We start from the raw sequence: 27,144 nt of genomic DNA on the forward strand, positions 1-27,144 counted from the left end.
GTAATTATCATATGAGTTGTCAACCAATTAAATTGATCATATCATGCATGCCACGAAAAATCTCGTTATCGATTGTGAACACGAAAAATATTTTATATATTAAGGTGATAATGTAATAAGAAATATATATTACTCTCTCCGTTTCATAATATAAAATATTTTAAAAGTTTTTGTTTGTTTCACAATATAAGATGTTTTCAATTTTTGAGTCAACTTTTAGACTACTTTTATATTTTTAGTATTATTTATTTTATGCAGTTTTGTTTCTGATTGACTAAAACATCTTATATTTTGAAACGGAGGGAGTAGTATACATGCCCCATAATTGTGTCGTACGATTATTAGAGTTGTAGTATAATGAAATTATAAATTTCGACTTGCAAATTGCAATATTAGAATATATATATATATATATTATATTATATATATACATATCGTGAGAAGAAAAGAAAAGAGGATACTCTATATGATCTGGAGGGACGGTTAGGCTGTCTTATTCGTGACATTACTGACCCTTTAAACAAAAATTAATTGTTATGATTTGTTCAAATGGTGCCAAATTAATATTTATATGCTCAAATCTTAGGAAAACTACAGCACCAACAGTCATTTATTCAGACTATAGTATTATTGCAATTGTCAGAACAATGTTACAAAATGCCAATGATTCTCACTTGTTCTTTGTTTACTAGGATCTAGCTTAAAATATGTTTAACTAAGCTCTCTTTCGACCATGGATGGAAAAAGAGAATGTATTTCGATAATCAAAATAAATTCGTAAATATTGGCGAAGATATAAGTACTATACTTTTTGGCCTTTAGCGGAATTTATAAATTATAAGTTTAATACACATATAAATCTGGTGGAGTACGTAGTAAAACAACAACATCGGTGATTTATAACATCCATAACTATACTACCAAATATATATACTAACTTACTTATGGATCTCATTTATCTAATGATTTTTGAAGTACAATTTTTGTGTCATACTTTCTTATCTTTGTATCCAAACAAATCTCAACTAAATTCTTTACAATCTTTACAACCAAACACAATCATTTCCTTATTTGATAATATTAATTTTCTAAAATATATCTATCTAATTTAAATCAATATGTTAGATTAAAATATAATTCTCCTTTCATTTTTATTTAATTTTATATTTAATTATTTTAATTACTATTTAATACATAAAGTGAATAAAATTTTAGATTTTTTTAGCATATAATGTGATTTGAATTTTTATAAACGGATATATATTAAAAATTATCTTAGGATATTTGTAACCAAATAAGTATATCCACATATAGAGCTCGGAATACATTTTTGGAGTACAATAGGGTGCCATCACTTTTTACCAACTTCGGGTCGGGTTTTTAACTAAAATTATAACCAATTCAATTATCCGGATCTTCCTTAAGATTGCCGAATATTTTGGGTCGGTTTTTAATCCATATCATACTTATTTACATCCAATTAATGTCAATTAATGCCCATTGTATCTTAGGAAAGATCTAATTTGCATGCCGAATTTTTAGGATCGAGTTTGACAAAAAGAGTTGATAACCCAATTTATGTAATCACATCCTCTTAATCACATCCCTATAATATAGCAACTAATTCAAGATGAATACATCTTAGGAAATATCTAACTCGCGTTTAATAAACGATTACATATTTGGTAAGATCTTATTAGCTTTAAATGTGTACTATTAATGCAATAATATCAATTGAGAATCATAATAAGAATATGCTAGATCATCCATTCCTAAATCATAACTAACAAATCGTAAAATGTATATTCTCAACTTACCAATCAAGAGTTTATACAAAACTCTATCTACCACCGTTAACAGTATATATATCAAAAAAATAGGTAAAACCTAGTTGTATGCATTACACATTTACATATATCAATTAGATCATGCTGATACCATAGTTTGAACTTTGAACCCAAAAAAAAAAGACAAAGATTGAAACTAAAAAATTGTTGCAAGAAAAAGTTAAGAAATGGGAAAGAATACAAAAAATCAAAGGTGCGTTACACTTGTTATAAGTTCATTGGAAAGAGAGAGGCTACTCCTACCGTTTTTTTGTTTAAATAATAACATTTATATCTATCTCTTACAACTTTCAACACTACATTTGTTTCCCTCTTGGGAACCCAAATTTTACTTTCTTCCTCATTAATTGTATAACTCTTTTATTATTCTTTCTGTTTTTGTCCGTATTTTCTTATTATTATAAATAGCCTAACATAAAACGACACTGTTGTTATATCTACACTATTTAAAATTCTACTAGATGACTAGACCACCAGTCCGAATAATCCAAGTTTTGTAGTTTTTATTAGTATAATGGTAAATAATATATTAAAACTAGGTGATTTTCTGCGATCTGTGAATTAATTTTTATAAAATTTTGCATCCTATTTATAACGTTAGAGTACATAAATATTTCATATGGGGAAAAAGATGAAGATAGTGCAAAGGATCGGGACCCACCGGGAGGAAGAAGAAGAAGTGACAACAACAAGTTTTTATCTATTTCCAGTTTTACCCTTTCCTTTTCGTTTCGCGCGTCTTCACCGGCTTACCGGCTACACCAATGTCGCTGTATTATCGGTTTCATCATTTGATTAAGTGATAAACTAATTGTTATTCAATAGAGTATTTAAACAAATACGAAGAGCAATGAAATTAGTAGTTTATTAAATTAGCTGCCGCCGCGCCGGCCGTTACGATTGCAGCAGCACGACTGTTTTTTTCCTGAATTCTTTTTTTCTTTCTTGAACTTTCTCCGTTTCAAAAATAAAATATTTTAGTAAAAACACGCATATTAAAAAATAGTTACTTTTAAAAAGTTTAACTAATCATAAATAAGTATGCATAATATAAAATATAAATTTAATCTAAATATTGTATAAAAATTTGAAAACATCCTATATTATGAAACAAAAATACCTTTTTAAATATCTTATATTATAAAACGGAGAGAATATTATTTTATTCCATCTGAGTCCAGTCATGGAAGCCAACAAGTCTAATTAAAGAGAATAACGTTTCTTAATTTATTCTTTATTATATAATATAATTGTTTTTTATTATAATTAGCTAAGTTTTTTTTTTGTCGGTATAATTAGCTAAGTTTAATTTTAATTCTTTAAACAGTTCCTATTTCTTTGTTAATTCCTTTTTTTTGGGTATGATGAAGAGATGGGAATATATTATAGTACTACTATACCTTTTTTATTTATTATAAAAGTTATATTACAAAAACGAGACATTTTTTCGCTTTTCTTTTTTAATTTTCGCTTTTTTTTTTGGTTGTTCCGTCCTCTTGACTTCTACTGCTGTTTCAGACGGAGAGAGAGGGAGAGCCTGAGAAAGAGAAAGAGAGAGAGAGAGAGGTTGAAGAAGAAGAAATATTTCCAAAAACCCAAGAATCGTTTTTTATTTTTTTTGTTGCTGGCTTGATTCTCATGGAAAATCTCACTCATCCTCGTAATCCAAACAAGTCTTCTTCTTCTTCACTCCCTAAGAAGAAACCTTACAATGGCCTCACCCCCGGCGGAGGTTTTACCTACACCAACTCCTCCGGCAACACCACCACCTCTACATACGACGACGTTTTCGGTGGTCCGCCTAGGTTCGGTGCTCCCACTTTATCTCCTCGTCTTGAAGACTACTGCGAGATTTTCTCCGGCTCCTCACGCGCCGCCGTTTCTTCGATTCCCGTACTCGATCTTCCCCTAGTTGATGGTAGAGATGTCTACTTCGATGTTCGGACTCAAGGTTTTGATTACCGTGAAGTCTTCGGTTTTAACGATCTCGATTTAGCTCCTTCCTATGAAGACCTTTTTTACCAGCAGAGGTCTACTACGGTGGTTGGTCTTTGTTATTCCTCCGACGATGCTTGGTACTTATTTAAAAATCCTTACTTTTTTTCTCTTCCCCTTGATTCAATTTATAGAAAAGAGTCATTTTTTTTTTTTGGTACAGGACTCCTGAAGAAGTAGAGTCATGCTCAGGAGGTACAGAGCATTCTGGCAAAAGTCCTTGTTTCTCTAATGGTAGAGATTCATATGATTCCGTTGATGGAAGCACTGAGTTCAACATGTCTTATAACAAAGCTAGCGGCGGCGGGGATACAAATATGTCAAGTGGTGGTGGTGTCATACGTGTAGCTGGCTACACTGCTGCAGTTGATGAAATGATTTGTGCTGGTGGAACAACTAAGGAGACTGGGCCCTCTTCTCTTGGCAGCAGAGGTACAACAAGTAGATTTGCCTTTGAAGACAAGTATTACACTTGTGAACCTTTTGTTACTGTTTCTGAGATTGGTTTGAAGACTCATCCTACTGGGATCCCACCTCCTTCGAGGCCACCTCCTGTATTAAAGAGCGGCTTTAGAAGTTCGGCATCTAATTCTGGAACCACCGGATCAGAAGGATCTGCGGATAGTAGTTGTTCTCCACCGTTTTTTGATGTTGAGGTTGATGCTAGTTCCGCTGCTGTGAGAGAAGCTATGGTTAAAGCTGAGGCAAAGCTGAAAAATTCTAAAGAGCTGTTTGAAAGGAAGAGGGATGGGGCAAGGACCACCACGAAGAATAGATTGACTGAGGAATCGAAACCGGGCCATACAGCGGGTTTGAGGGATAAACGTGGAAGTAAGTCACTCTCTTCTCAAGGGTCTGCAGACTCTGATGAATGGAAAGAAGCTAATCAGTTTGTTGAATTGGTGAGAACTGAGCTACCAAGAAATGCTGATGAGAACAGTGGTGGGAAAGATGTTTGTATTCCCCTTAATGCAGAGTTTTTCGATCAGGAGCTGACATGGGCAGCCAATGGGAAATTGCCAAAACACCCTGGAACGAGAAAGGTAGCATCTAGGCTTAAGAGACATGAGAAAAAGCTTGCAGAAAAGGCTCCTGAAGAGCCAAAGAATGAGAAATCGGGACATGTGGAGCTGCAATTTGAGATGGGAAACAATTTGTCTGATCATGGTGGGATAGTGAAACACAGAAATCTGCTCAGACCAGAAGAAAACAAGCTCTTTACTGAAAAGCCTGCAAAACAAAAGAAGGAATTGCACTGTGTAGAGAAAACAAAACGCATACAAAATCAACAATCGGATAGAAAACCACATCAGAAAGCAGCTGAAAAGAACCAGGAATGTGTGTTTGAGTGGGAACAAAATGCGAGAAAGCTCAGGGAGGCTCTTGGTAATGAAAGCATGCTAGAGGTCTCCTTGGAATCGAACGGAAATGGTAAAAAATTGGGAATGCGTGGTGAAAGTGAGACAAAACTGAATGAGGCCTTGAAGCGGGTGGAGGAGGAAACTAGGGTCAAAGAGGCTCGTGTAAGAGAAGAAAATGAGAGAAGAGAAAGAGAAGCTTTTGAGAAGGCAGAAAATGAGAAAAGTCGTAAGGCAGCATTGGAGCAAGAAGAAAGGGAAAAAAAGATTAAGGTAGCTCGTGAAAAAGAAGAGAATGAACGGAGAGTGGCAGAGGCTCGTGAAAAGGCAGAACAAGAAAGGAAAATGAAAGAACAGCAAGAGTTAGAATTGCGGCTAAAAGAAGCTTTTGAAAGGGAAGAAAAGAACCGTAGAATGAGAGAGGCCAATGAGAAGGCAGAGAGTGAAAGGAAAATGAAAGTTGCATTTGAACAAGAGAAGGAACGAAGGATAAAAGAAGCACGTGAAAAGGAAGAAAACGAGCGAAGAATAAAAGAGGCTCTTGAGGAGGCGGAGCGAAGGCTGAAAGAAACTCTTGAACAAGAAGAGAAGGAAAGGCAGATTAAAGAGTTTCAAGAGAGAGAAGAAAATGAGAGGAGCGCTAAAGAGGCTCTCGAGCAGGCAGAGACTGAGAGGAGGTTGAAAGAAGCCCTTGAGAAAAAGGAGAAAGAAAGGAGGGTGAAAGAGGCACGTGAAAAAGAAGAGAATGAGAAGAGGCTGAAAGAAGCTATGGAGCTAGAAGAAAAAGAAAAAAGGCTGATAGAAGCTTTTGAGAGAGCAGAGATTGAGAGAAGACTGAAAGAGGATCTTGAACAGGAAGAGATGAGGATAAAGCTGCAAGTAGCCAAGGATAATGAAGAAAGAGAAAGAACACATAGAGAAAATCAAGAGCATCAGGAAAATGAAAGAGATTCAGGAGAAGAAAGTGACGAGAAAGAAAGAGATGCTTGTGAAATAGAGAAAACCTGTGAAACCATCACAGAGGATCATGGAGAGCAAGCATCTAATGAAAGTCTTAGCGACAGTCTAGAAGAGGATGAGAGTATAGACAACGAAGAACCAGTGACCAACCAAAAGGAAGAAGAAGAAGGACCAAGCCAGAGAGAATCTATGTCCGAAGACTCCTGTCCTTGGAAGGTTTTTGAGAAGAACCTCAAAGACGCCAGCCAAAAGGAAGGAACCAATGAGCTGGATGCTGAATCCAGGTTGTTTGAGAGGAATGAAGAGGCACCACAGTTGAGTGAAAATGGAGGATATAAACAACAAAATGGAGAATCAGGTGAGAAATGCAACTCCGAGAATATCAAAGGAGGAAAGCACAAACAGAAAAGTAAAATGTCTGATACCTCTAAAGATGCATCAGTTCTCAAACGAGACAACGGGTCGAAAACTGAAGTTGAAGAAAGATCAGAAGACGTTGTAGATGAAGACGAAAATGTCAGAAAAGCAGCAGGTGCTGGTAGGGATCAAAGGCATCCAGAGGGAAGTAAGTGCGCTCCCAAAACATCCACTGGTTTCAGAAACCATGAAAATAAATTCACCCATGAGACCCAAGCAGGTCTAAATCAAGATGCAAAATTGGAAAGACCGTTGCCTTTTCGAGTGCAACGTGAGAAAGAAGTAGAGAGGCTGAAGCGAGAAAGAGACTTTGAGATGGAGCGCTTAAGAAAGATAGAAGAAGAAAGGGAGAGGGAAAGAGAGAGAGAGAAGGATCGAATGGCTTTTGACCAGAGAGCCTTGGCTGATGCACGTGAAAGATTGGAGAAAGCATGCGCTGAGGCTAGAGAGAAGTCTTTGCCTGATAAGTTATCAATAGAGGCAAGACTTAGAGCAGAACGTGCGGCAGTGGAGAGAGCAACTGCTGAAGCTCGTGAACGTGCAGCTGAAAAGGCTGCTTTTGAGGCGAGGGAGCGAATGGAAAGATCCGTTTCTGATAAGCAATTTCAGAGTTCAGGTTTCTTTGGTGAACGAATGGAGAGATCAGTTTCTGATAAGCAATTTCAGAATTCAGTCTCTTTTGGTGCTTCAAGATATCAAAACTCTCCTGGTACAAAAACTCTGAAAGCTCTCTAGTTCTTTTATTTTCCCATCCCCCATTAGCTTAACAATTTTTCTTGTCTTTTTGTCTCTTAAGGTACTGATGGTGAATCGCCTCAAAGGTATACATCGAGATTAGAAAGGCATCGGAGAACAGCTGATCGTGTGGTAATTTAATGCTTCTATTTTCCAATACTTGTAGTAAGAATACACACCATTGATGTTAATTAATGTACTCGTAACAGGCTAAAGCGTTAGCAGAGAAGAACATGCGTGATCTTGTGGCTCAGAGAGAACAAGCAGAAAGAATTGTACAGCCACCAAACCGAAACTCCTCTTCAACTAAAGAAAAAAAAGCCTTCGAATGTTTGTAGTAATCATAGTTTGTTTCTGTTTCTTACAGAGAGTCGCTGAAACCTTGGATGCGGAAGTAAAGAGATGGTCAAGTGGAAAAGAAGGAAACATAAGAGCATTACTCTCAACATTACAATACGTACGTTTCCTTAAATGAAGAGCAAAGCTAAAAAAAAAGAACAAACAGAGTTAATTCTCAAAATCTGAGTTTTTTTGTTTTGGTTTGTTTGATATGAACCAGATCCTTGGTCCCGAGAGTGGTTGGCAACCTATACCATTAACAGAAGTCATAACTTCAGCAGCCGTGAAGCGAGCTTACAGGAAAGCAACACTTTGTGTTCATCCAGACAAATTACAGCAACGTGGTGCAAACGTTCATCAGAAATATATCTGTGAAAAAGTCTTCGATCTTCTTAAGGTAATTCATGTTCTGTAACACCATTTCACACAAACTCTGAATTGGTCAAACTGAAACTTTGAATTTGTGTTAACTTACTAATAAATTAACAGGAAGCTTGGAACAGATTCAACTCAGAAGAAAGGTAGAGTTATGACATATGACCTTTAGTAGTAGTATATGACAATGGTTTCTCAGCTTTCTTAACATTTCTTAGAGAGTTGATTTTTTTTCTACAATTTGTTTTATTGTAAAGTCGTGCTTCTAGAGTAGTTGAAGAGTAAATATCCCTTTGGTATCTTTTTTTCTTTCTATGATTGCCAATTTGCCTAGATGATCATTCATTGTAATCATTTCTACAATTATCTGTAGATTTTAATATAAATATTTCTAAGCAATTATATAGTTTTTTTTCTTCTGCAAATTGTTACATTCGATCTCTTGTCATATACTTGACGACCACTTAGAATACTTATCTTTAGTCGGAAGTGACTGTCTATTTTGTACATGTTAAATTTAAGTACAAGAAAAAGTAATGATTGCAGAGAGCTGTTTCAGTTAGTTAGCGTTCTACAAAAAAAAAATTATTATTTCTTGGCTGATCTCAACCTAACAGATCCTAATAAAACCTAAATAAATGTTAAATTGGTTAGATGACAAATATCACATTTTCGACAAGAAAATATTTACAATCAGTGCTATTCACACACACACACAGACGCAAAGTTGCTATTTATATATATATATATATATATATATATATATAAAATCATGATTTTCACATGCAAATGTTAATTATGTTTTGTAGACAGCACACTGAATATCATTAATTTGATCCACTTTGAACACTTATTGTCTAGTTCTTATAAACTGGAAACAGAACATTGAGTATCATTTATTTGATCCACTTTGAACAATTATTGTCTAGTTATATTATTATCTAAACAGAACAACATTGAGTATCATATATTTGACCCACTTTGAACAAAATAAACATGTTACTGATTTATTTAATCCTCTTAAGTAGATTTAAATATATAACCCGAGAGTCTCGTGGAAGCTCCATGATGAGCAAACGGTCAAGGATTGCGTTAGATGAGACTTGAAAAGTCCTAGAAGCTCGTCGACAGCATCCTCGCTGGTTGTCTTCACTTCATTTTAAAAATATTTCCTGCACTAAAATAACATTAAAATTGTCGGACTTTTCAAATTAAGCAACCAGCCAAAGTTTGACCATATTATATTCCCACTTTCAATTAACACATGGTACAACCATAAAACCTCATCACATCTCTATATATAATAAACACATTGAACGAAACTCTTCTCTATCACTACAACAAACAACAACCATCTCTTCACATCATTTTCTTGAAATCTCAATCTACACTTGATCAACATAAAGAAAAGATGCAAATGCTAAGAAGCTTGAGCACGAGGACAAGAAGCCGTCGTGGAGGATATGAAAGAGTGAGTGATGATTCAAGTTTCAGTTTACTCGGAGCAAAGCTAAGAAGATCGACGAGTGTTCCTTACTACGCCCCATCTATAAAGCTTGGTACCGGTGGTGTTCCGACCATTCTTGAGGAGCTTCCTCGTCAGAAATCCAAGAAAGTCAAACCAACAAGCAAATTTAGCCACCCAATCTTTAGTCTTTTCTACGGAAAGAAGAAGAAGTCGACGACGACGAAGCCCGAGTTCTCTAGGTATCTTGAGTATTTGAAAGAAGGTGGTATGTGGGATGCGAGAGCTAATGCGCCTGTTATTTACTACAAGTAGATCGATTCGTTTGTCAAAAAAAGTATCAAGAAAGAGAGATTTGTGAAAGCTTAATTTCTTTTATTTGTTTTAAAAAATTAAAACCTTTTGAATTTGAGACGATATCTGTATATTATTTTCAATGATCCAATATTTTGTTTATAAATATTTTATAAATATTGGAAACAAAATTGAATACTTTTAACTTTTAAGCATGTTTTTCATATGAAAATGAGACCGAGTATCAAAAGCAATGTGTCAAAGATAGACAAAGTCAAAAGTCAAACAGTATTGGTCTTTGACTTTACAGTTCAGCGCAAACGATGTCGTTTGGAACAAAATCTCAATAGCTAATCTCCGTTGGTTACGTGGAGCTTAAGGGAGGCTTACCCATTCTTCGATTTCTCCAAAAGATTGCAAAGAAAAAACCCTAAAAAAACTTCAGATTTGGGGGAGATCGTCGAACTTTAAAAAAACCTCTGTTGTGACTTCATCTTTAGTTTCCAAGAAAGTTTTCGTCTTCTCCGGTTATAGAATTAGGTTTTTCGAATCTCAAGGAAGGTAAATGTTTTTGACCCATATCGGCGTTTTCTCTACAGAATTAGATCCAAGATATTCTTTAATTACTCAAGTTGATTACTTGTGTCTGTATTTGAAAGTAGCTAGTAAACTTGGTATAAGAAAAACAGGATATGGTTCTGTAATGCACTTTGGTATAAGAAAAACAGGATATGGTTCTGTAATGCTGCGGGAGGTCAATTTGTAGGAACTAAACAAAATTCGGTTCATCTACTACTGTATCTCTCACATTTGGTAGCTAGGAATCGAGAATTAGCTAATTGATTTTGGACTTTTTCTTGGCGTTGCTCTTTGGTTAATTAGTTAATATGAAGAACTTACTGACATTGCAACTTGCAAGTGATATGTGTTTCAGATCAGAGCTATAAAGATGGAGATGCATGCTACATATCAAGTGGTAATGATCAAATGATTGATGTGGCTTTGCTTTCTTTTTCATATCCCTGCATACATGTTTCAGAGCTTCCTTCTTAGGACAACAACAAATGTGATGGGTCTTATGTCTTCCTTAGCCAACTCCTCGTCAACCATTCTAGCATATGTATCAAACAGCTTGTCCAAAATCTTTTCCCCAAAGTGTTGAACAAGCATTGATTCTTGAACTGCTCTTACCGTCTTCGCAACCGCATTACCATAACTGGTATCATCCACGTTCTCTTTCTCATCGTCCGCTTCTAACATCTCTAAACTCTCTAATTCAAAAGAACCTTCTTTGTTTACTTCACCTTCTACCTCAGCAGCACTCGGGGCGTAAAAGTGCATATCGTAGGAATCAAGCTTCTCTTCCTCAGTTTCTCCCTAAAGATTTTATAAATGGAAATAACAACAAGATGAACTTTCTAATCAAGATCCACATATAAACAGATGTATTTCTGTACCTGTGCAACAAGATCCATAATGGATCTTGAGAGAAGTTCCCAGAAGAAAGAGTTTCCTCTATCTACATGAGCGGGACCTTCTCTTCCGAGTGTTATGAGAACCATTCTGCCTGCAGCAACCAACTCTTTTGATCTACACCGGAGGAAACTGGAGAAATCTTCCTTGAATTGACTGTTGTAAGCTTTGGAAACAGCTTCAGGGCTCGAGGAGCAGATACTAACACAACCTTTGTTTATGGACTTTCCTTGCTTGTCATACAAAGCTGGAGGAACCTACAAACAAACAAAAAAAAACTACTCAGTATGTATAAACATAAAAGGGATCTCTCTCTCTCTCTCTGTGACTCTATGTATAAATTCACCTTGGAAAGCCAGTGTAAGCTGTAAGAGGAGTAGACAAAGTGGATGGTCTTTTCAGGGAAGAGCCTTCCATAGAATGATCCAGGGTAGGCTGCAATGAAAACTGAATGGAAATCTCCATCGTTGACATCTCTCTTGAGCTCTGTATGAAAGTCAGGCAAAGACTTGAATATGGAGTTGAAGTCATTTCCGGGGAGATCGTTAAGGAAGAAGCTCAATTCCGGCAAGGGCTGGTTTGAGATCTCGTTGTTGTGAGCAACTTCGACAGCTTTGATTATTTCTTTAATGGTGGAGAGAGTGTTTGGTCCTGAAGAACATCCCAGATCAGCTATTCCTAAACTCTTGGGTCTTGTCTCTTTGTATAGTTGTTGCAGTGTCTCTAGTGTTATGTGCTTTGCCATATCAGATGCTTTCTTCTGCAAGATTTAAAACAAGAAGAGAATGTGTAATAAGAGAATCAAAAGTTATGCAACTAATTAGTGAAAAAATGTGAAATCTCAATGAACCTGCAAGGAAGAGTTTCTGGCATAACTCTTTTCTCCATCTCCTCCTATCATGTGAAACTTTCTCTCCAGATCCTTCGTATCCATCACAATGACGAATCAAAAAGTTTGAGATCTCTCTCCTCACTAAGGTCTTTGGTTAGGGTTTTGTTCTTTATTAAAAGGACAAATCGTTGGCCTGTCACATCAATCTTCCATTATTATTATTTTGCCGTTTGTGTTTTCAATGACGTATTCGGGATTCGTTTCATTTATTGTTAGTGATTCAACAAATATAAATATACTACTCCCTCTATTCATGTTTTGGCATATTTTTTTGTCTCACCAAAATTGATGTTTTGTAAATTTCAAAAAGTAATCATTGAAAATATTTAAAATTTTGAATTGTTATTAGTTTAAAATTAAATAATATCTCTTTAGTAAAAAAATATATTTAAACTCAATAATCATTATTTTCTTAAAATGAGTAAAATAATCTAAACATCAATCTTTACGAGAGAGAGTACATGACAAAGTTTTTCTTTCTGTGGATGCGTTTAGTTTAGAAGGAGAAATGGTAGGTATTAGTCCAATTAAGTGAACAAAAATAGGAATGAAGAAAAAAAAAAAGTAGAAAAGGATAATATTAACAAAGAACAAAAAAAATATATAGAAATGAGTCAAACAACATCATGATGGCTTCATGTAACGTTTGTACTTTCTTTACTCTGTTCTTGCTATCAGTGCTAGACTCTGTTGCTATCAGTGCTGGACTCTGTTGCTAACATAAACTCAAATATTTCCTTAGAAAGATGTCTTGACTCTCGGTAAAATCTATTAGGTATTATTATCAACAGCATCACATGGTTGATCTAATTTGCTGAAATATGTTTTAAACAGAATAGGTATAAAAACATATAGTGTAAAGTGAAAAACTGTGTAATTGTTTACATAACATTATAGAAAAATAGTGGAAATTAACTTTGGGACAGAATATGATTAATAAGGAGGAAGAAGATTGATTGACTTTTGATGGTAAGAAAAGCTAAACAAGAATGGATGATAATGATTGGTGTGTGTGTGTGTGTGTGTGTGTGTGACCACCATCATTTTTATTTAGGCTTGAGTGCTATTTCACTCTCTCACTTTCTTCCACCTTCAGGCTTTAGTATTCAGATTCTTCTCTCTTCCTTTTTATATTTAAGGCTTTTGGCCTTTTTTACTTGTCATTCTTTTTTTGAGCAAAAGTAAAAGATAAACAATTTGAAACGATACGACTCATATGAGTCATCATCTCATACAAAGGGTTGTAAAAAATGTATATCTATTGAATGTGAATATTTCCAGATGTTATAGCGTTTGTCACAATAATATTTATTAGTTCGTAAAGATACTATGAATTTGGTACGATAAGGTTCTATCGGAAGAAGAGAGAAGAGAGAGTCTTGGAACGATAAGGTTTTGTGACTGTTTAGAGGGGTACGCACGTGTCACTAGACCCACAAGAGAAGAACCATGCAAATTATCAATCTGTTTTTGTGGTCAGACTTTCTAAGGGAATCTATATAAAAATATAAAAACGTTCGTATATATTACTCCGTCTTCTTCTTTAAACATGATATTTTCTCTCTCTCTCGTTGCTTATGTCTCGTCTATTGTCTTCTTGTTAGATGTAAAGATTTTTGAATGATTCGATTGGATTATGCAGAATATTGTATATACTTTCAAACGAATTGATGCTTCAGAAAGACATACACGTTATTCACTAAGAAGGTTAGTTTACTATAGAGAAAAATAAAAAGAACTGAGCGAATATATATATATGGGGAGTGGCTCAAGGATATGGATGAAATCGTGTGATTTTATTTAAGTTAAAAAAATAGCTAAGTTAAAGAATGGGTGATGATGATTGTGTGTGTGTACCGACCACCTCCACCATTTCGGTTTCTTTCTCTCTGTCGTACGTACGTTTAGGCTTTTTTGGCAGAGAGGTAAAAGAAAGACTACCAAAAAGCCTGAAGGTAAGGAAACATAGAGAGAGTGTGAAAGACCTTTAAGACTTTAGTGGTGGTGGTGATGAATGCTTCTTGAGTCAAAAGTGTAATGTATAATATTTTGAGTGTTTTATATTTTGAGTGAAAGCAAGCAGATTAAAAAATAACTATTTTAAAAAGATTTAATCAATTATAAACAAAGCTGTATAAAATAAATAATAATAAAATATAAAAATAATCTAAAAGTTACTTAAAAAATTAAAAACATTTTATGAAACCAATCAAAACCTCTAAAATATCTAATATTATAAAACGGAAGGAGTATATGCTTTCTTGTAGCTAGGGAGAGAGGTTACTAATTTTTCTGGTACGACATGGGTTTTTATGCTTAAGAGGGGCACGCACGCGTGTCGTTTGAGGGATTAATGCAAAACCGGTAAAAACAGTGAGCGATTGGGCCTCAAATAAAGCCCATTAAAGTAAACCGACGCCGTGTCAAAATAGATCTGGGCCCAGGAATTTGCTGACGTGTTATAATATTACGAACAACATAGAGAGATCCGCTCGTCTTCTTCCTCTTTTCCTTTTTTTTTTTTGTTTTTTTGTTTTTTTGTTTCTCCTTAATAATAATAAAATTTCTGTAATTTGAGTTTTGATTTTCTGTAATTAATAACCTGCGCGTTATCAAAAAACTCGAGAAAACGTTTGAAAGTCAAATTTTTTTTTTTTGGCATCGCCTATTTTGAATAACACTACTCCTCCTCGACCTCGTGTTGTGTTTTGTGTTCAGATTACAGATCAGATTACAGATCTTTGTCGATAAGATCAGATTACAGATCTTTGTCGATAAGGGTTCGTTTGTATTGCGTCAAAATTGTCTTTTTTTTTTTTGATAAATAGTAATTCTGAATTGTGTAATTCTGTAGGATTGCCTAAAAGTTGAGCCTTTTGCTCGATCCGTCGAGCAAATCAAATCTTATTGAAGGGAAAAGAAAAAAAGAAGTAGGAAGCTTTGTTTTATAGCAAAATAATAATAGGCAAAAAATGGCTTCGAATCTCGTGGAAATGTTTAATGCCGGTTTACTTTGGGTTACAATGATTCTGGAGGATCCTTCTGCTAGAGTTGTCTTGTTTGGTTTCCCAATCCGAGGTATTTGATTTTTGAAGTAAACTTCACGTTCAACCTTTTGTTTTGTTTGTCTATATCATTGGGATACTATTTGAGTTTTACTAAAAGATTTCAACTTTCAGGGCATTACTTTTTGGAAGCCTTGTTGGGTGTTGTTATTGTCATTCTCCTCTCTCAGAAAAGCTTCAAACCCCCTAAGCGACCTTTAACCGAGCAGGTTTCTTTCTCACATCCCATTATGATTTTGACTTTTAGGATTTTGGTTCTTGTTACACATCTTTGGATACTTTTGGAAACAATTCTTAGTTGAAATGTTTATATTACTCAGGAAATAGATGAGTTATGTGAGGAATGGGTACCTGAACCTCTTATACCGCCAATTACTGAAGACATGAGGCATGAGCCTCCAGTTCTTGAAAGGTTGTCGTTCAAGACTTCTCTCTATTTCGTTTTTTTTTTTCCATTTATGCTTAAAGATTCTATTGCGTTCATACAGTGCTGCTGGACCGCATACAACAGTTAATGGTAAAGACGTGTTGAATTTTGCATCTGCTAATTATCTTGGACTCATTGGACACGAGAAGTTGCTGGTAATGTGTGAAAGCTCCTTTGTTTTCAATTCAGTCTCTTCTGTTTGAACAGTTCTGTCTGAGATTATTAGTCTTTGCCTGCAGGAATCATGTACTTCTGCATTGGAAAAATATGGTGTCGGTTCTTGTGGTCCTCGTGGTTTCTATGGTACAATTGGTAAGAAGTCAACCGTAAATTTATAATGGCTACTTTGGTTCCTCCTCCATTAGTTCGCTTCAAAAGGATTCTTACAATTTGATTACTTTTAGATGTCCACCTTGATTGCGAAGCCAGAATATCAAAGTTTTTGGGTACTCCGGATTCCATCCTGTATTCTTATGGACTCTCCACGATGTTCAGCACAATTCCTTGTTTCTGTAAGAAAGGCGATGTCATTGTTGCGTACGTACACAATTTCTTAAACTCCTTCGACTTACTAGATTACATTAGTCTCAGGATTGCATTGAACTTGTTTGAAACTCTTTTACCTCGAGATTAAACTCATTCTTGTCTTTATTATATTCTCAGCGATGAGGGTGTTCACTGGGGAATACAAAATGGACTTCAGCTGTCTAGAAGTACAATCGTGTACTTTAAGCACAATGACATGGAATCCCTTCGAAGTACCCTCGAGAAAATCATGACAAAGTACAAGCGCTCAAAGAACTTGAGGCGTTATATTGTAGCTGAAGGTGTATATCAGGTATTGTAATCACCTCGCTTTTTTCTTTCTTCTCCTGCTTCCACATTTTGAAAACCCTTCCTGACCTGTGATAGATACTTACCCATTTTTCCTTTGTGGTTGTTACAATCTGCAGAACTCTGGTCAAATTGCACCTCTGGATGAGATCGTAAAACTAAAAGAGAAGTATCGATTTCGTGTTATATTGGATGAAAGCAACTCTTTTGGCGTGCTTGGCCGTTCTGGGAGAGGCCTTGCAGAGCATCACGGTGTCCCTGTACGAATGAATGACACACATTTTAGAAACCTGATTCTCATTTACTAAACCTGATGCTGAAATTTACGGTGGTTTATCCTGAAACAGATTGAGAAGATAGATGTTGTGACTGCTGCAATGGGCCATGCATTAGCCACAGAAGGTGGATTTTGCACTGGGAATGCTCGCATCATCGATTACCAGGTAAAACCTCGATCATGCTGATTAACAAAATTGAAATCTACTGATAGGAGAAACTGACTCTCTATGTGACACTCAAATGCACAGAGACTTAGCAGTTCAGGTTATGTGTTCTCTGCTTCTTTGCCACCATACCTTGCAAGTGCTGCTATCACCGCGATTGATGTCATTGATCAAAGCCCTGATATGTTAGTTAAACTGAAGCAAAATATTGCTCTGTTATGGAAAGGTTTGATCTTTCAATCTTGTACAGCAACAATTAGAGTTTGATTAATTTGTTTTATCTTCTCTGATTGAAAACGAAACGCTTGGAACAACGCAGGATTGTCAGATATCAAGGGGATGTCGTTAACAAGCAACCCGGAATCACCTATTGTTTTCTTGAAACTAGAGAAATCTAGCGGTTCAGCTAAAGAGGATTTGCTTCTACTTGAGAAAATGGCTGACCTTGTAAGTTCATTGTTTTTTTGCAAAACCAAATCTTAGACCCTGTCCCCCCATTTCTTGACATGACTAGATGCATGCAGGCTCTGAAGGAAGACTCAGTGTTGGTTGTGAGTTCTAAAAGGTCGTTTCTTGATAAATGCCGGTTACCTGTGGGAATCAAACTCTACGTTTCAGCAGGACATTCAGAATCCGATCTTCTTATAGCATCCGAGTCGCTCAAGAGACTTGCTTCAGAGCTACTCAAGTCCTGAAACACCAAAACACATCGAGAGAGCACTCTTTTTCTTCAAAAACAACACATGCGTTTGAGATTATAGACAACAACAGAATTGGCAAACTCAACGGCTTGCAGATGTTTATAGAGCCGATTCCTAAACCGCGGTTATGGTACTTTCAGTACTAGGCTTGTGGTTGATCTGAAGCTACAGTTGACGAAGGAGAGAATTCTCGAAGACAAATGGCTTCTTGTTCTTTACGTTTATGAAATTTTTTTTCCAAAATGTTCTCGTTTGATATTTATTTTTCCCCTCTTTCTTATTCTCTTGATGATCAAGTAGCTTAGTGTTGTTGCATAAATTCTAAAAGTTTCAATTTATGGGAAAAAAAATTCATCTGATGATGACCTGTCGCACAAGAAAGTTGTTTTACATATAAAGCCTCTCTCAAATCTCAAACAAAATTGACATGTTAGTATAAGACTCGTGTGCGTATAATATGAACGAAGTACGCCAGATACAGTGCACATGATAATATAACAAGACAACCCTTCTTAGCTCTTAGCCCGTTGTCATATCTCACTTGCTCTGTTTCTAAATTGTATAATTATAACTTGATAACCAACAGAACTGTGACCAAAAAAAGAAGAAGAGTCAATGGTTGGGGAAAGAGAGAGAATATGAGGTGGAGATTATCTCGACGTTAATGGACCCGAGAATCCAAAGGAACGATTTTGAGAGATTTTCGGACCAATCTCATTCTCCTTTTTATCTTTCTCCATCTTCTCATTTCCTCTTTGCAGAGGTAATTTATCTATTTTTGTTTTTCTCTCTTTTGTTCTGTTGCATTCCTCCATGTTCATCGGAAGTTGATTTGTAATTAGGGTTGTGTTCTTTTTTTGGCAGGAATTTGGCAAAGGGCATTGGTTAAATAATAAGACACTCTCGTTAGAGTGCTCGTCCCTCGTGCCCTTACCTGCCTATTCCAACTATCTGGCAAAATCATGTCTTTGAACCAAAGTAAGAAAATAAAAATAAAAAGCCTTTAGTTCTTGATCTTGTGTTCTGTTATCTTCTTGTTCTTGAATGTTTTTGTTTTGTTTTGGGGTTGTTTAATTAGATGCCGAGTTGAAACCAAGGATGGGCTCTTTTAAGAAGAGAAGCTCTTCTAAGAATTTGAGGTATTCAATGACCAAGAAAAGAAGAAGTAGCAAAGTGATGTCTGTGGAGATCATCGAGGATGTGCATGACGCCGAGGAGTTGAAAGCGGTTGACGCCTTTCGCCAATCGCTTATACTCGATGAGCTACTCCCGGAGAAACACGATGACTACCATATGATGCTTAGATTTTTGAAGGCCAGAAAATTTGATCTTGAGAAAACCAAACAGATGTGGACTGAAATGCTTAAATGGAGGAAGGAGTTTGGTGCTGACACTGTCATGGAGGTATTACTTATTATTCAAGGAACGTTTTGAAAATTTTAAAATTGTTCTGATCATTTTTGCCTCTTTTGTTTTGTGTATTTTAGGAGTTTGATTTCAAGGAAATTGATGAAGTGTTGAAATACTACCCTCAAGGACACCACGGAGTTGACAAGGAAGGGCGACCTGTGTACATTGAGAGGCTAGGTCAAGTAGATTCTACCAAGTTGATGCAAGTTACATCCATGGATAGGTATGTGAACTACCATGTTAGGGAGTTTGAGAGGACCTTCAATGTTAAGTTACCAGCGTGCACCATCGCAGCAAAAAAGCATATTGATCAAAGCACAACTATTCTTGATGTCCAAGGAGTGGTATGTAAAAAAGTTCACAAAATCAACAAAACCATACACTACTTATAGCCATGGTCACTAATTAGAATCTCCCATGGCCTCCTTATTGTTATAACAGGGACTCAAAAACTTCAACAAGGCTGCTAGAGACTTGATCACACGTCTTCAAAAGGTCGACGGTGACAACTATCCTGAGGTGTGTTTTTACATTTCTATGTTCAGTCATCTTCCATTAGTCCCAACTTCTTTTACCTATGAACTAGCAGTTTAAATTTCTTAACGTCTTTGGATCAGACCTTGAACAGGATGTTTATCATCAATGCTGGCTCAGGATTCAGAATGTTGTGGAACACGGTTAAGTCCTTCCTTGACCCAAAGACTACAGCAAAGATCCATGCAAGTATTCAAGAACCTCTTACTATTGCATGTTCTTGTTTTATTTCCTGAATAATATAAGTGTAAGTAATTAGCTTGTTTGAATTAATATCAGGTTCTTGGCAACAAGTACCAAAGCAAGTTGCTTGAGATAATTGATGAGAGGTGAGAGCTCCACAAGAAGATTAGCATACAAACTACTTTATGCTTTCTGTTGATGACTGACGTTCTGATATAATTTGTACGTACCAGTGAACTTCCTGAATTTCTTGGAGGTTCATGTACCTGTGCTGACGAAGGAGGCTGCATGCGCTCTGACAAAGGCCCATGGAAAAACCCAGAGATCATGCAGGTGAATGGTCTTTTTCCTAATTCTTACTACAACACATCAATATTAATGAACAAAAGTGAACCTGATTATATACATTTGTTTCTTACAGAAAGTTCAAAATGGTGATCACAAATGCTCAAAGAGATCCCAAGCTGAAAACATTGCAGAGGACACCATCCCTGAGGTCTTGCTTACTTTGAGCTTACCTATATATATGCTGTGAAGACGTTTCCTTTCCTTGAACCTTCATCACTCCTACCAATACTAGAGAAACTCATATTCTATAATCTTTCAGGGAAATGATGACTCTACAACAGAGCCGACTTCTGAAGAGGAAAAGGCTTCACCAGGGGTCGAAATTGTAAGAGTGACCAACCTCTATATTCTAGATAACAATTGTATAGCTCAGCAAGATAACCAACACTTTTAATATTCTCCTTATGCGTTTCTTTCTACTCAGGTCCCGGCCGCTCACCCAGCCTGGAACGTGCCAGAAGCTCACAAATTTTCCCTCTCAAAGAGTATGATGATGATTCTTGTGCATCCATTTTTTCTTACAGTTTGGTTCTTTTTTATATATCAGATTGAAGACATATGAGCTCAAAGCTTCTTTGTTTTCTTCTAAGCAGAAGAAGTTTATGCTATTCAAGAGGCGTGTAGCAACGTTACAAACGATGGAGGGAGGTCTCCTATTTTCACAGGGGTCATGGCTCTTGTGATGGGTGTTGTCACGATGATTAGAGTGACTAAAAACGTCCCGAGGAAACTAACCGAGTCAACCTTATACTCGAGCCCCGTGTACTGCGACGATGCGTCAATGAACAAGAGTGCAATGCAGTCAGAGAAAATGACTGTGCCTGCAATCTCAGGGGAAGATTTCATGGCCATCATGAAACGAATGGCTGAGCTGGAACAGAAAGTGACCGTCTTAAGCGCGCAGCCAACAGTTATGCCTCCGGATAAGGAAGAGATGCTTAACGCTGCCATTAGCCGGTCCAATATCTTGGAGCAAGAGCTTGCTGCAACCAAGAAGGTACATATATATATATATTCTGAATCGTTCACATGTGTAATTACTAAAACTTCCTCCATTAAAGTTTTTGTTAAGGCTAAGTTTTCTTTTTTGATGCAGGCTTTGGATGATTCACTTGGTCGTCAGGAGGAGCTAGTGGCGTACATCGAGAAAAAGAAGAAGAAGAAGAAGATTGTAAGACTTCTTCTTTGTGTCAATTGAAACTTGAGACACAAGCCATCATGTTGTTATGTTCTCTGACTGTGTGTCTTTTGTTCTGCTGCTTCTCCGTACAGTTCAACTACTGGTGAGTGAGGAACCATGGGAGAAGGGGAAGAAAGCCTCTTGAAGAGTTAGAGGCTTATATGATGGATTGATAATGTTACTTTTTGTGTGTGTGTATTGTGTATCCAAAATATCTCGACCAATGCGCTCACAAATCATCAAATCCAAAGCTAATTGTAAAACCAATTTCTCAGTTTTTTAAAAAACAATTATTAAAGAAAGTTGAAAAGAAAGAAAATTTTGTTCTTTCTTTCTGTGTATATTTTATACTTTCTATGTAAATCAAAATTGCAAATTGTATGTTGTCACATTATATGAAATTAGCAAAGTAGCGTAGAATCTGAAAAATGGAAATGTTTTGGTCTGGTCTAGTGTCTAGACTATCCCAAGTGAAAAAGGGAATAACACAAGAGTTAAAAAAAAAAAAAAAAAAAGGAACTTGCATCCGAAACGCATATCTTTAGTTTGTTCTATAACGCATATCGTTAGTTTAATAAAGATACAAATTCATTTACCAAATGTACCGTTTATGGCAATATTCATCCACGTGTTTTTATCTGTTATTTTTTTCATAGCTTGGTTAAAGAGTAAAATATATACGTTGGCTTAAAGAATTTTGTTAATCCAATTGTGGCTAATAATAATATAATGTCCAATACTTAAATCTACAATAATTACCTGTTAGATCTACATCGTATACTAGATCTCATAACATCATTTATCATCATTACGGCTAGATTTAGATTACCGGAAAATCTCTCCAAATTACAATTATATCTAACTTCTGCCCAATTTAAAAATCCAACCTCTAAACATATATATATATATATATATATATATATATATCTCTTTTTCGCATATTATTCCAACTGCCACAGAAGTTCGAACTTCTTCCATGGAAGGGATTCGACGCCACTTGTAAATACAGAAATCTAAAAATTGGACAGTTTTTAACTACCACAGAAATTTTTTCTGGAAACTGATCAAGCACCAATGGAATTGAAATTAGATACTGATTCATGCTTAGTAAATCTAATTCTTTTTAGTTTGTGAGTGGACTGAAATTTTTTTTGTGAGACTAAATACGTTTACCGATTCATACCTTAGTAAATCTAATCCTTTTTATTTTTGTTGTTACCGTTAAATTTCATTGCTTCATGTGATTATGTCAATTGCCATCACTACTTATTTCATTGCTTCATGTAATTATATCCTAAATTAAAAATAATAAACTAAAATCTAAAATTAAATTAACATATTATTATTTTACAACTGTGTCAACTAATTACTCTTTTGAAAATTTGTGAAATGTGTACTATATTAGTTGTGCACAAAGCTTGTTAAATTTCAATGACACCTGTTAGACCAGATATATACAATCAATTTACATTGTTTCCAGAAAAGTTGGTGTAGCTTAGTGGTTATGTGTGGGTTTTACTACTGACCGGGGTTCGACTACTTCCCCATGGGTCGCTGTTTCTATCTATTTTCTTTTAAAACCACTGACTTCTTTTTATTTATTTAATTTTTTTTTCCTCGAAACCGCTCTAAACCGGACCCGGGTTCGAGGTCTCTGTCTTAGGGTATGCCGGCGATTAGGGAGGAAGATTAAACCGGTTTCAAAAAGTAAAAAAAAAAAAAAAAAAAAAACAAATATGCGGAGGTGGAGGGATTCGAACCCAAGTTCGGTTTATTACGAGTTCCCTTGTTGATAGAGAGTAATCAACAATTCGAATCGGAGACGACGAAGACCAAGTTTCCAGGTTTTAACTATGCAGATACTGAGATGCCCATCGAGAGAGCATAGTTTCATTCTATTTCTCTTCATCTCTGGTAAGAAATCTATACGAATTTGCTCATCTCGTTGATTTTTTTCCCTCTTTCGAAAACTTTAATATTTTTCTTGGGCAAATGCGTGCAGTTTTTGTAATTGGTGCTGCATCTGTTCCCGTGCCTGATTCTAACTGCTACGCTCTTGACAATTCAAGTCGTCTTGTCGATTTTGTATCCTCTTTCTATTATTGTGTTGAGGCTTAAGAAGAAGCAAGCTTTAGGATCAGTTCTTGGTTGAAGAATAGTAAAGTAGTTTCCTTTGTTGCATTGCTTTGATTTAGTTTCTTGTAAAGCTGCTTCCTTTAACTTTGGTTTTGATCAGAGCAGCTGGATCGGCCACCCTTTTGAATATGATGGGAAGGTTGTGTATATAATATGTTCTCATATTATAATGCTGAGAGTTAGTTTTTTAAGGACTTTGGGTTTTGATTAGGTTTTGGTCTTTATTGGTATAGGAATTTGATTTGGTGGTTAGATTTTGCAAGGATGTGGAAACAAGAGGCCAGGCGGTAACATTCTTACATCATCAGAAAGCTTTGTTCAACTCTAGATTCCACAAATATGACTTTTGTTGTTTGCAGGGATATGTTGATTTCGGACGATTTGACCCGTTAAGCTACTTTGTTTCTAGTTCTGGAAGTTTTGATTTCGTTCAAGTAAGAGCTTTTCTCTTCTTTGATCTCCTGTTTGGGATAAGGCATCATAGTTACTTTGGAACATCATAACCAATTGTTGCATTTGCATAGACCATTATTATCCTCGGATCATAGATTCACTTGTTAGTGTTTGGTTCATGATCTATGATATACATGTAGGGGTTTTACCACGGCGACCTGTCAAATTGTGAACATAGTTATGACAAACTTGGACGTACAGCACAGGTTAGAGATATCTACACAAGTGTCTTATTTTTTAAGGTTTTTTAGTGCTTCTATTCTTTTGAGTATTGTTTCTATGCTTTGTTCAGGTCAATATTATTTGTGGGAACTGTGGTGATGGACGTTGTAAAGGTGTGTCTGCTTCTGTTTTTTTTTTGGTTCTGTTTTGTTCCATTACATATGTTACTTTGAAATGCTCCTCAATTCCTGGAAAGCTATCAAGTTTTCATTCTTTCTTTCTCCTATTTCAGGTGGACTTGGATGCATATGTAGTGTCACTCAAGATTCAACTTGCAGGTCTGTCTGCTACTATTTGTCATCCACGAATCTTGGTATAGTCGATTTTTCTTACAACCAATTCTTGCTCTTTCCCACTGGTCCAGAGTTACTGTCGAGTTGGCTATTCCATGTGAGAAACCTGGCCCGCGGGTGTTTAAGGGATTCACAGTCGGTTTGCATCCTCGCTCATGGGAAGTTGTAAGAAACGAACAAACCCAATTTTCTGGTAACAGTTTTTTTTCATACTGAACATAAACTTAAACTTGGATTTTTAACCTGCAGATTTATAATGGGATGACACAGTTTGGATTTGATAAGCCCCGGCGTGAGTATAGGTATGAAATCAAGAAATTTGTTTATTAGTGTTTGAGTTGCTGTGTATTTACATCCTGAAGTGTTTCTGATTTGTAGTTTCAAGACCGAGCAGACTCATCTTACTCTCTATATGACTGCAATTGCTTCTCTTTCAACATTGGTAGGGAAGCCTATTATCAAGGTTTCCCCAGAGAATGGTCTTGATGTGAAGATAGCTGGTTCTTCCTTGACTGGGAATCATCCAACAACCTTATCTCCTTCAACTTTAGTACTGGATTGGAACTGTAATAAGTCCTATCACCTTGCTTTTTGCATTGTGTCATTGATCTTTGCTACGAATTCTGTAACCTTTTCTTGTTTTCTCCCGGAAAATTTCAAAGGTGAGAAATCTCGGCGAACTCCATATGAAGTCAATGTCACCATCCCAGTGGATGGTTATGATCCTGTTCAGTTTTTCCTCACAAAACTCTGCGGTGAGCTTATGATACACTCGGCTTGATCATCCATTGAGCTGAATATTTCCATTGCTTGCTCACTCCCCCCCCCCCTTCTCTCTCTCTCTCTCTCTCTCTCTCTGACACATACAATTTTTTTGTTCCTAAATCATTTCAGAATACAACCAAGGTAGTGAAGGAGGATCAGCGAAGGGATGGGCTATATTTGGAGTTTTTTCCTGCGTGTAAGTAAAACCTCACTCTCAGAATCTGACTAACATTTACAACATAAATACATTTGTCTTGCACATAGTGCTTTGTAATTTTACATGCCTGTCATATAACTGAACAATTATTCCAATTCTTGTGTTCTGGTGTGTTTCTTCTGATCAGATTCCTCGTTGCATCTATGCTTTTCTGCTGTGGAGGCTTTATTTACAAAACAAGAGTAGAACGTGTGGTAATCTTCAGTCCATCTACTTCCATTCTTGATTCTCTATTTCTTCTTTCACGCTATATGCACACACACATACACAGTCACTGACATGTTCATATGGATGCAGCGTGGAATTGAGGCATTGCCAGGGATGTCACTTCTATCGGGATTACTAGAAACTGTAAGTATTACAAGAAAAGTCCAAGGATTTCATTTATGCAAAATCAAGGAGTAAACTCACTGTTGGTTATGGATCTCTCAAGATACAATTTCCATGTAAGCTAATTGATTTTGGTCTTCATATATAGGTGAGTGGAAGTGGACAAAGCTACTCAAGAACTGAAGACATCAACAATGCATTTGCTAATGAAGTCTCATGGGATCGCTCTTCCGCATCCTCTACTCAAACAACAACGCAGAGACCAACTGAAAGAACATATGGTGCGATCTGAAATTGTTAATTGCCTTACGAGAGGTACTGTTTCAAGCCATGGTATGGCAAGCTAGTGATCTGCAATTTTCGGATTTTACTTCTTTTTTTTTTGTTTAGTTTCTAGAAAGAGGGGAAAATGTTAAAAGAGTCAAAAGGTTAAAGGCCTTCTTCACCTTGAGGTTGCTTTTAACTGCAGATTCCTGTGTTATAATCGAAAAAGACAAAACCAAAAAAAAGGTGTCCTTTCTTTGCTTTGGTTACAAGAACAAAAGTGTGTTTGTAAAAGTCAGCAAAGAGAATTTTTTTTTGTCAAAGGAGTAGTTAGAATCTCTTCCTACTCTCTTGTCTTTCTCACTTACACAAAAAGACTTTGGACTTTGTCTACGCAAACATGTTCTTTCAACCTAGTCCTTTAAATATTTCATTATTTTTGAATTCCTCTTTAAGATTTTAGTTAGGTCATAGGTCTAGGGTTTATATGATTTAGTACTATCTTAAAATATGATCTGATTATTCTGTTCATACTTGGGGCTACCTCACTTTTTATCCTACTTCTACAAAAAAAGATGGATCAGTAAGGATTATTCTCTTATTAATTCTACCTTCGAAAATAAAATCTCGATATTTCGTGATTGAACCAAGTGGATTTAAGAAACAACGATTTTGATCTTAAGTTATTTATAATGACAAAAAGAAAAACACCTCCAGTGAAAAGGTGTTTCTTTTTACCTCTACGAAGAAAGTAATTAGATCGACTACGAATAAGGTAAGTTATGTTTCTCTCCATCTTACGTTGAAGAAGTCAGAAAAGTTAAACATCAATATTGAAGACATATCTTTACGGCTTTTATGTCAGTAATTGGCATTTTTAATTGTCTACTCAATTGACACGACGATGGCAAAGCTTCAAATATCTTTGAAATTAGCCTATTCAATAATTATAAAAATCTATTTATATAGTTGTTAAATGTGCGCTTAGTGAAAAGGTATGGTGAAGCAAGAAATTTCCAATATTTATTCCTAGGGAGAGATTTTTAAATTCTTCAGAGTTCAAATTATTGTTATGAGTCGTTAAAATATAGATGAAGATAACAAAGTGTATACACAGTATTAAAAACACAAAGCTTGCTTTGCTTTTCCCTTCCAAGTCTCCAAAGTCAAATTATATTTTAAATACAAC

General features: G+C 35.9%; 6 protein-coding genes and 1 long non-coding RNA gene across 7 annotated transcripts; 6 read left to right on the forward strand and 1 right to left on the reverse strand.

Moving 5' to 3' along the window:
- The first annotated feature begins 3,254 nt into the window (after positions 1–3,254).
- Positions 3,255–8,425, forward strand: LOC104721124 (uncharacterized). Its single transcript, XM_010439039.2, has 7 exons — positions 3,255–3,922; positions 4,006–7,286; positions 7,374–7,444; positions 7,522–7,587; positions 7,680–7,769; positions 7,872–8,048; positions 8,141–8,425. The coding sequence occupies exons 1-7, from the start codon at positions 3,486–3,488 to the stop codon at positions 8,174–8,176; spliced, it is 4,158 nt and encodes a 1,385-aa protein (XP_010437341.1). The 5' UTR covers positions 3,255–3,485; the 3' UTR covers positions 8,177–8,425.
- A 902-nt stretch (positions 8,426–9,327) lies between these two features.
- On the forward strand, positions 9,328–9,992 carry LOC104721125 (uncharacterized). The gene has a single exon (XM_010439040.3). The coding sequence runs from the start codon at positions 9,438–9,440 to the stop codon at positions 9,804–9,806; it is 369 nt and encodes a 122-aa protein (XP_010437342.1). The 5' UTR covers positions 9,328–9,437; the 3' UTR covers positions 9,807–9,992.
- Positions 9,993–10,164: 172 nt separating this feature from the next.
- LOC147933540 (uncharacterized) lies at positions 10,165–12,039 on the forward strand. The gene is made up of 2 exons (XR_015572507.1): positions 10,165–10,346; positions 10,720–12,039. It is a non-coding gene; the product is annotated as an uncharacterized LOC147933540 (long non-coding RNA).
- LOC104721126 (carlactonoate CLA methyltransferase) lies at positions 10,637–12,358 on the reverse strand. The gene is made up of 4 exons (XM_087475515.1): positions 12,109–12,358; positions 11,605–12,018; positions 11,243–11,515; positions 10,637–11,162 (listed from the first exon to the last, which is right to left on the reverse strand). Exons 1-4 carry the CDS (start codon positions 12,190–12,192, stop codon positions 10,821–10,823), a joined length of 1,113 nt encoding a protein of 370 aa, XP_087331641.1. The 5' UTR covers positions 12,193–12,358; the 3' UTR covers positions 10,637–10,820.
- A 2,245-nt stretch (positions 12,359–14,603) lies between these two features.
- LOC104721127 (long chain base biosynthesis protein 1) lies at positions 14,604–17,979 on the forward strand. Its single transcript, XM_010439045.3, has 13 exons — positions 14,604–14,930; positions 15,005–15,228; positions 15,330–15,424; positions 15,536–15,627; positions 15,704–15,797; positions 15,882–15,954; positions 16,047–16,179; positions 16,306–16,480; positions 16,596–16,736; positions 16,824–16,919; positions 17,004–17,145; positions 17,239–17,366; positions 17,444–17,979. Exons 2-13 carry the CDS (start codon positions 15,123–15,125, stop codon positions 17,612–17,614), a joined length of 1,446 nt encoding a protein of 481 aa, XP_010437347.1. The 5' UTR covers positions 14,604–14,930; positions 15,005–15,122; the 3' UTR covers positions 17,615–17,979.
- A 109-nt stretch (positions 17,980–18,088) lies between these two features.
- LOC104729539 (phosphatidylinositol/phosphatidylcholine transfer protein SFH12-like) lies at positions 18,089–21,704 on the forward strand. Its single transcript, XM_087475516.1, has 14 exons — positions 18,089–18,383; positions 18,485–18,598; positions 18,699–19,024; positions 19,108–19,374; positions 19,472–19,549; positions 19,648–19,749; positions 19,844–19,893; positions 19,981–20,080; positions 20,169–20,243; positions 20,355–20,420; positions 20,520–20,580; positions 20,689–21,092; positions 21,192–21,266; positions 21,368–21,704. The coding sequence occupies exons 2-14, from the start codon at positions 18,583–18,585 to the stop codon at positions 21,380–21,382; spliced, it is 1,635 nt and encodes a 544-aa protein (XP_087331642.1). The 5' UTR covers positions 18,089–18,383; positions 18,485–18,582; the 3' UTR covers positions 21,383–21,704.
- A 1,267-nt stretch (positions 21,705–22,971) lies between these two features.
- LOC104721129 (uncharacterized) lies at positions 22,972–26,278 on the forward strand. The gene is made up of 16 exons (XM_010439047.3): positions 22,972–23,189; positions 23,278–23,360; positions 23,512–23,550; positions 23,645–23,698; positions 23,771–23,845; positions 24,005–24,070; positions 24,157–24,199; positions 24,319–24,364; positions 24,451–24,544; positions 24,629–24,681; positions 24,758–24,945; positions 25,042–25,134; positions 25,274–25,340; positions 25,489–25,555; positions 25,659–25,712; positions 25,840–26,278. Exons 1-16 carry the CDS (start codon positions 23,129–23,131, stop codon positions 25,981–25,983), a joined length of 1,227 nt encoding a protein of 408 aa, XP_010437349.1. The 5' UTR covers positions 22,972–23,128; the 3' UTR covers positions 25,984–26,278.
- Positions 26,279–27,144: the final 866 nt, after the last annotated feature.

The sequence above is a fragment of the Camelina sativa genome, chromosome 11 (genome assembly GCF_030686135.1).
Source record: "Camelina sativa cultivar CO46 ecotype springtype chromosome 11, ASM3068613v1".
Classification (NCBI taxonomy): domain Eukaryota; kingdom Viridiplantae; phylum Streptophyta; class Magnoliopsida; order Brassicales; family Brassicaceae; genus Camelina; species Camelina sativa.

Bases quoted from the DNA above. Each gene is read 5' to 3' on its own strand.
- LOC104721126 (XM_087475515.1), bottom strand. From the start codon at position 12,192: ATGGATACGAAGGATCTGGAGAGAAAGTTTCACATGATAGGAGGAGAT. The intron at 12,019-12,108 runs GTTCATTGAGAT...TAAATCTTGCAG, and splicing joins CCAGAAACTCTTCCTTGCAG to AAGAAAGCATCTGATATGGC. The intron at 11,163-11,242 runs GTACAGAAATAC...TAAAATCTTTAG, and splicing joins TTATGGATCTTGTTGCACAG to GGAGAAACTGAGGAAGAGAA.
- LOC104721127 (XM_010439045.3), top strand. From the start codon at position 15,123: ATGGCTTCGAATCTCGTGGAAATGTTTAATGCCGGTTTACTTTGGGTT. The intron at 15,229-15,329 runs GTATTTGATTTT...TTCAACTTTCAG, and splicing joins GTTTGGTTTCCCAATCCGAG to GGCATTACTTTTTGGAAGCC. The intron at 17,146-17,238 runs GTTTGATCTTTC...GGAACAACGCAG, and splicing joins TATTGCTCTGTTATGGAAAG to GATTGTCAGATATCAAGGGG.
- LOC104721129 (XM_010439047.3), top strand. From the start codon at position 23,129: ATGCAGATACTGAGATGCCCATCGAGAGAGCATAGTTTCATTCTATTT. The intron at 24,200-24,318 runs GTGTGTCTGCTT...CTCCTATTTCAG, and splicing joins TGGTGATGGACGTTGTAAAG to GTGGACTTGGATGCATATGT. The intron at 24,682-24,757 runs GTATGAAATCAA...TCTGATTTGTAG, and splicing joins AAGCCCCGGCGTGAGTATAG to TTTCAAGACCGAGCAGACTC.
- LOC104729539 (XM_087475516.1), top strand. The intron at 19,375-19,471 runs GTATGTAAAAAA...TTGTTATAACAG, and splicing joins TTCTTGATGTCCAAGGAGTG to GGACTCAAAAACTTCAACAA. The intron at 20,421-20,519 runs GTAAGAGTGACC...CTTTCTACTCAG, and splicing joins CTTCACCAGGGGTCGAAATT to GTCCCGGCCGCTCACCCAGC.
- LOC104721125 (XM_010439040.3), top strand. From the start codon at position 9,438: ATGCAAATGCTAAGAAGCTTGAGCACGAGGACAAGAAGCCGTCGTGGA.
- LOC104721124 (XM_010439039.2), top strand. From the start codon at position 3,486: ATGGAAAATCTCACTCATCCTCGTAATCCAAACAAGTCTTCTTCTTCT. The intron at 7,588-7,679 runs GTACAGCCACCA...TGTTTCTTACAG, and splicing joins GAGAACAAGCAGAAAGAATT to AGAGTCGCTGAAACCTTGGA. The intron at 7,770-7,871 runs GTACGTTTCCTT...GATATGAACCAG, and splicing joins TACTCTCAACATTACAATAC to ATCCTTGGTCCCGAGAGTGG.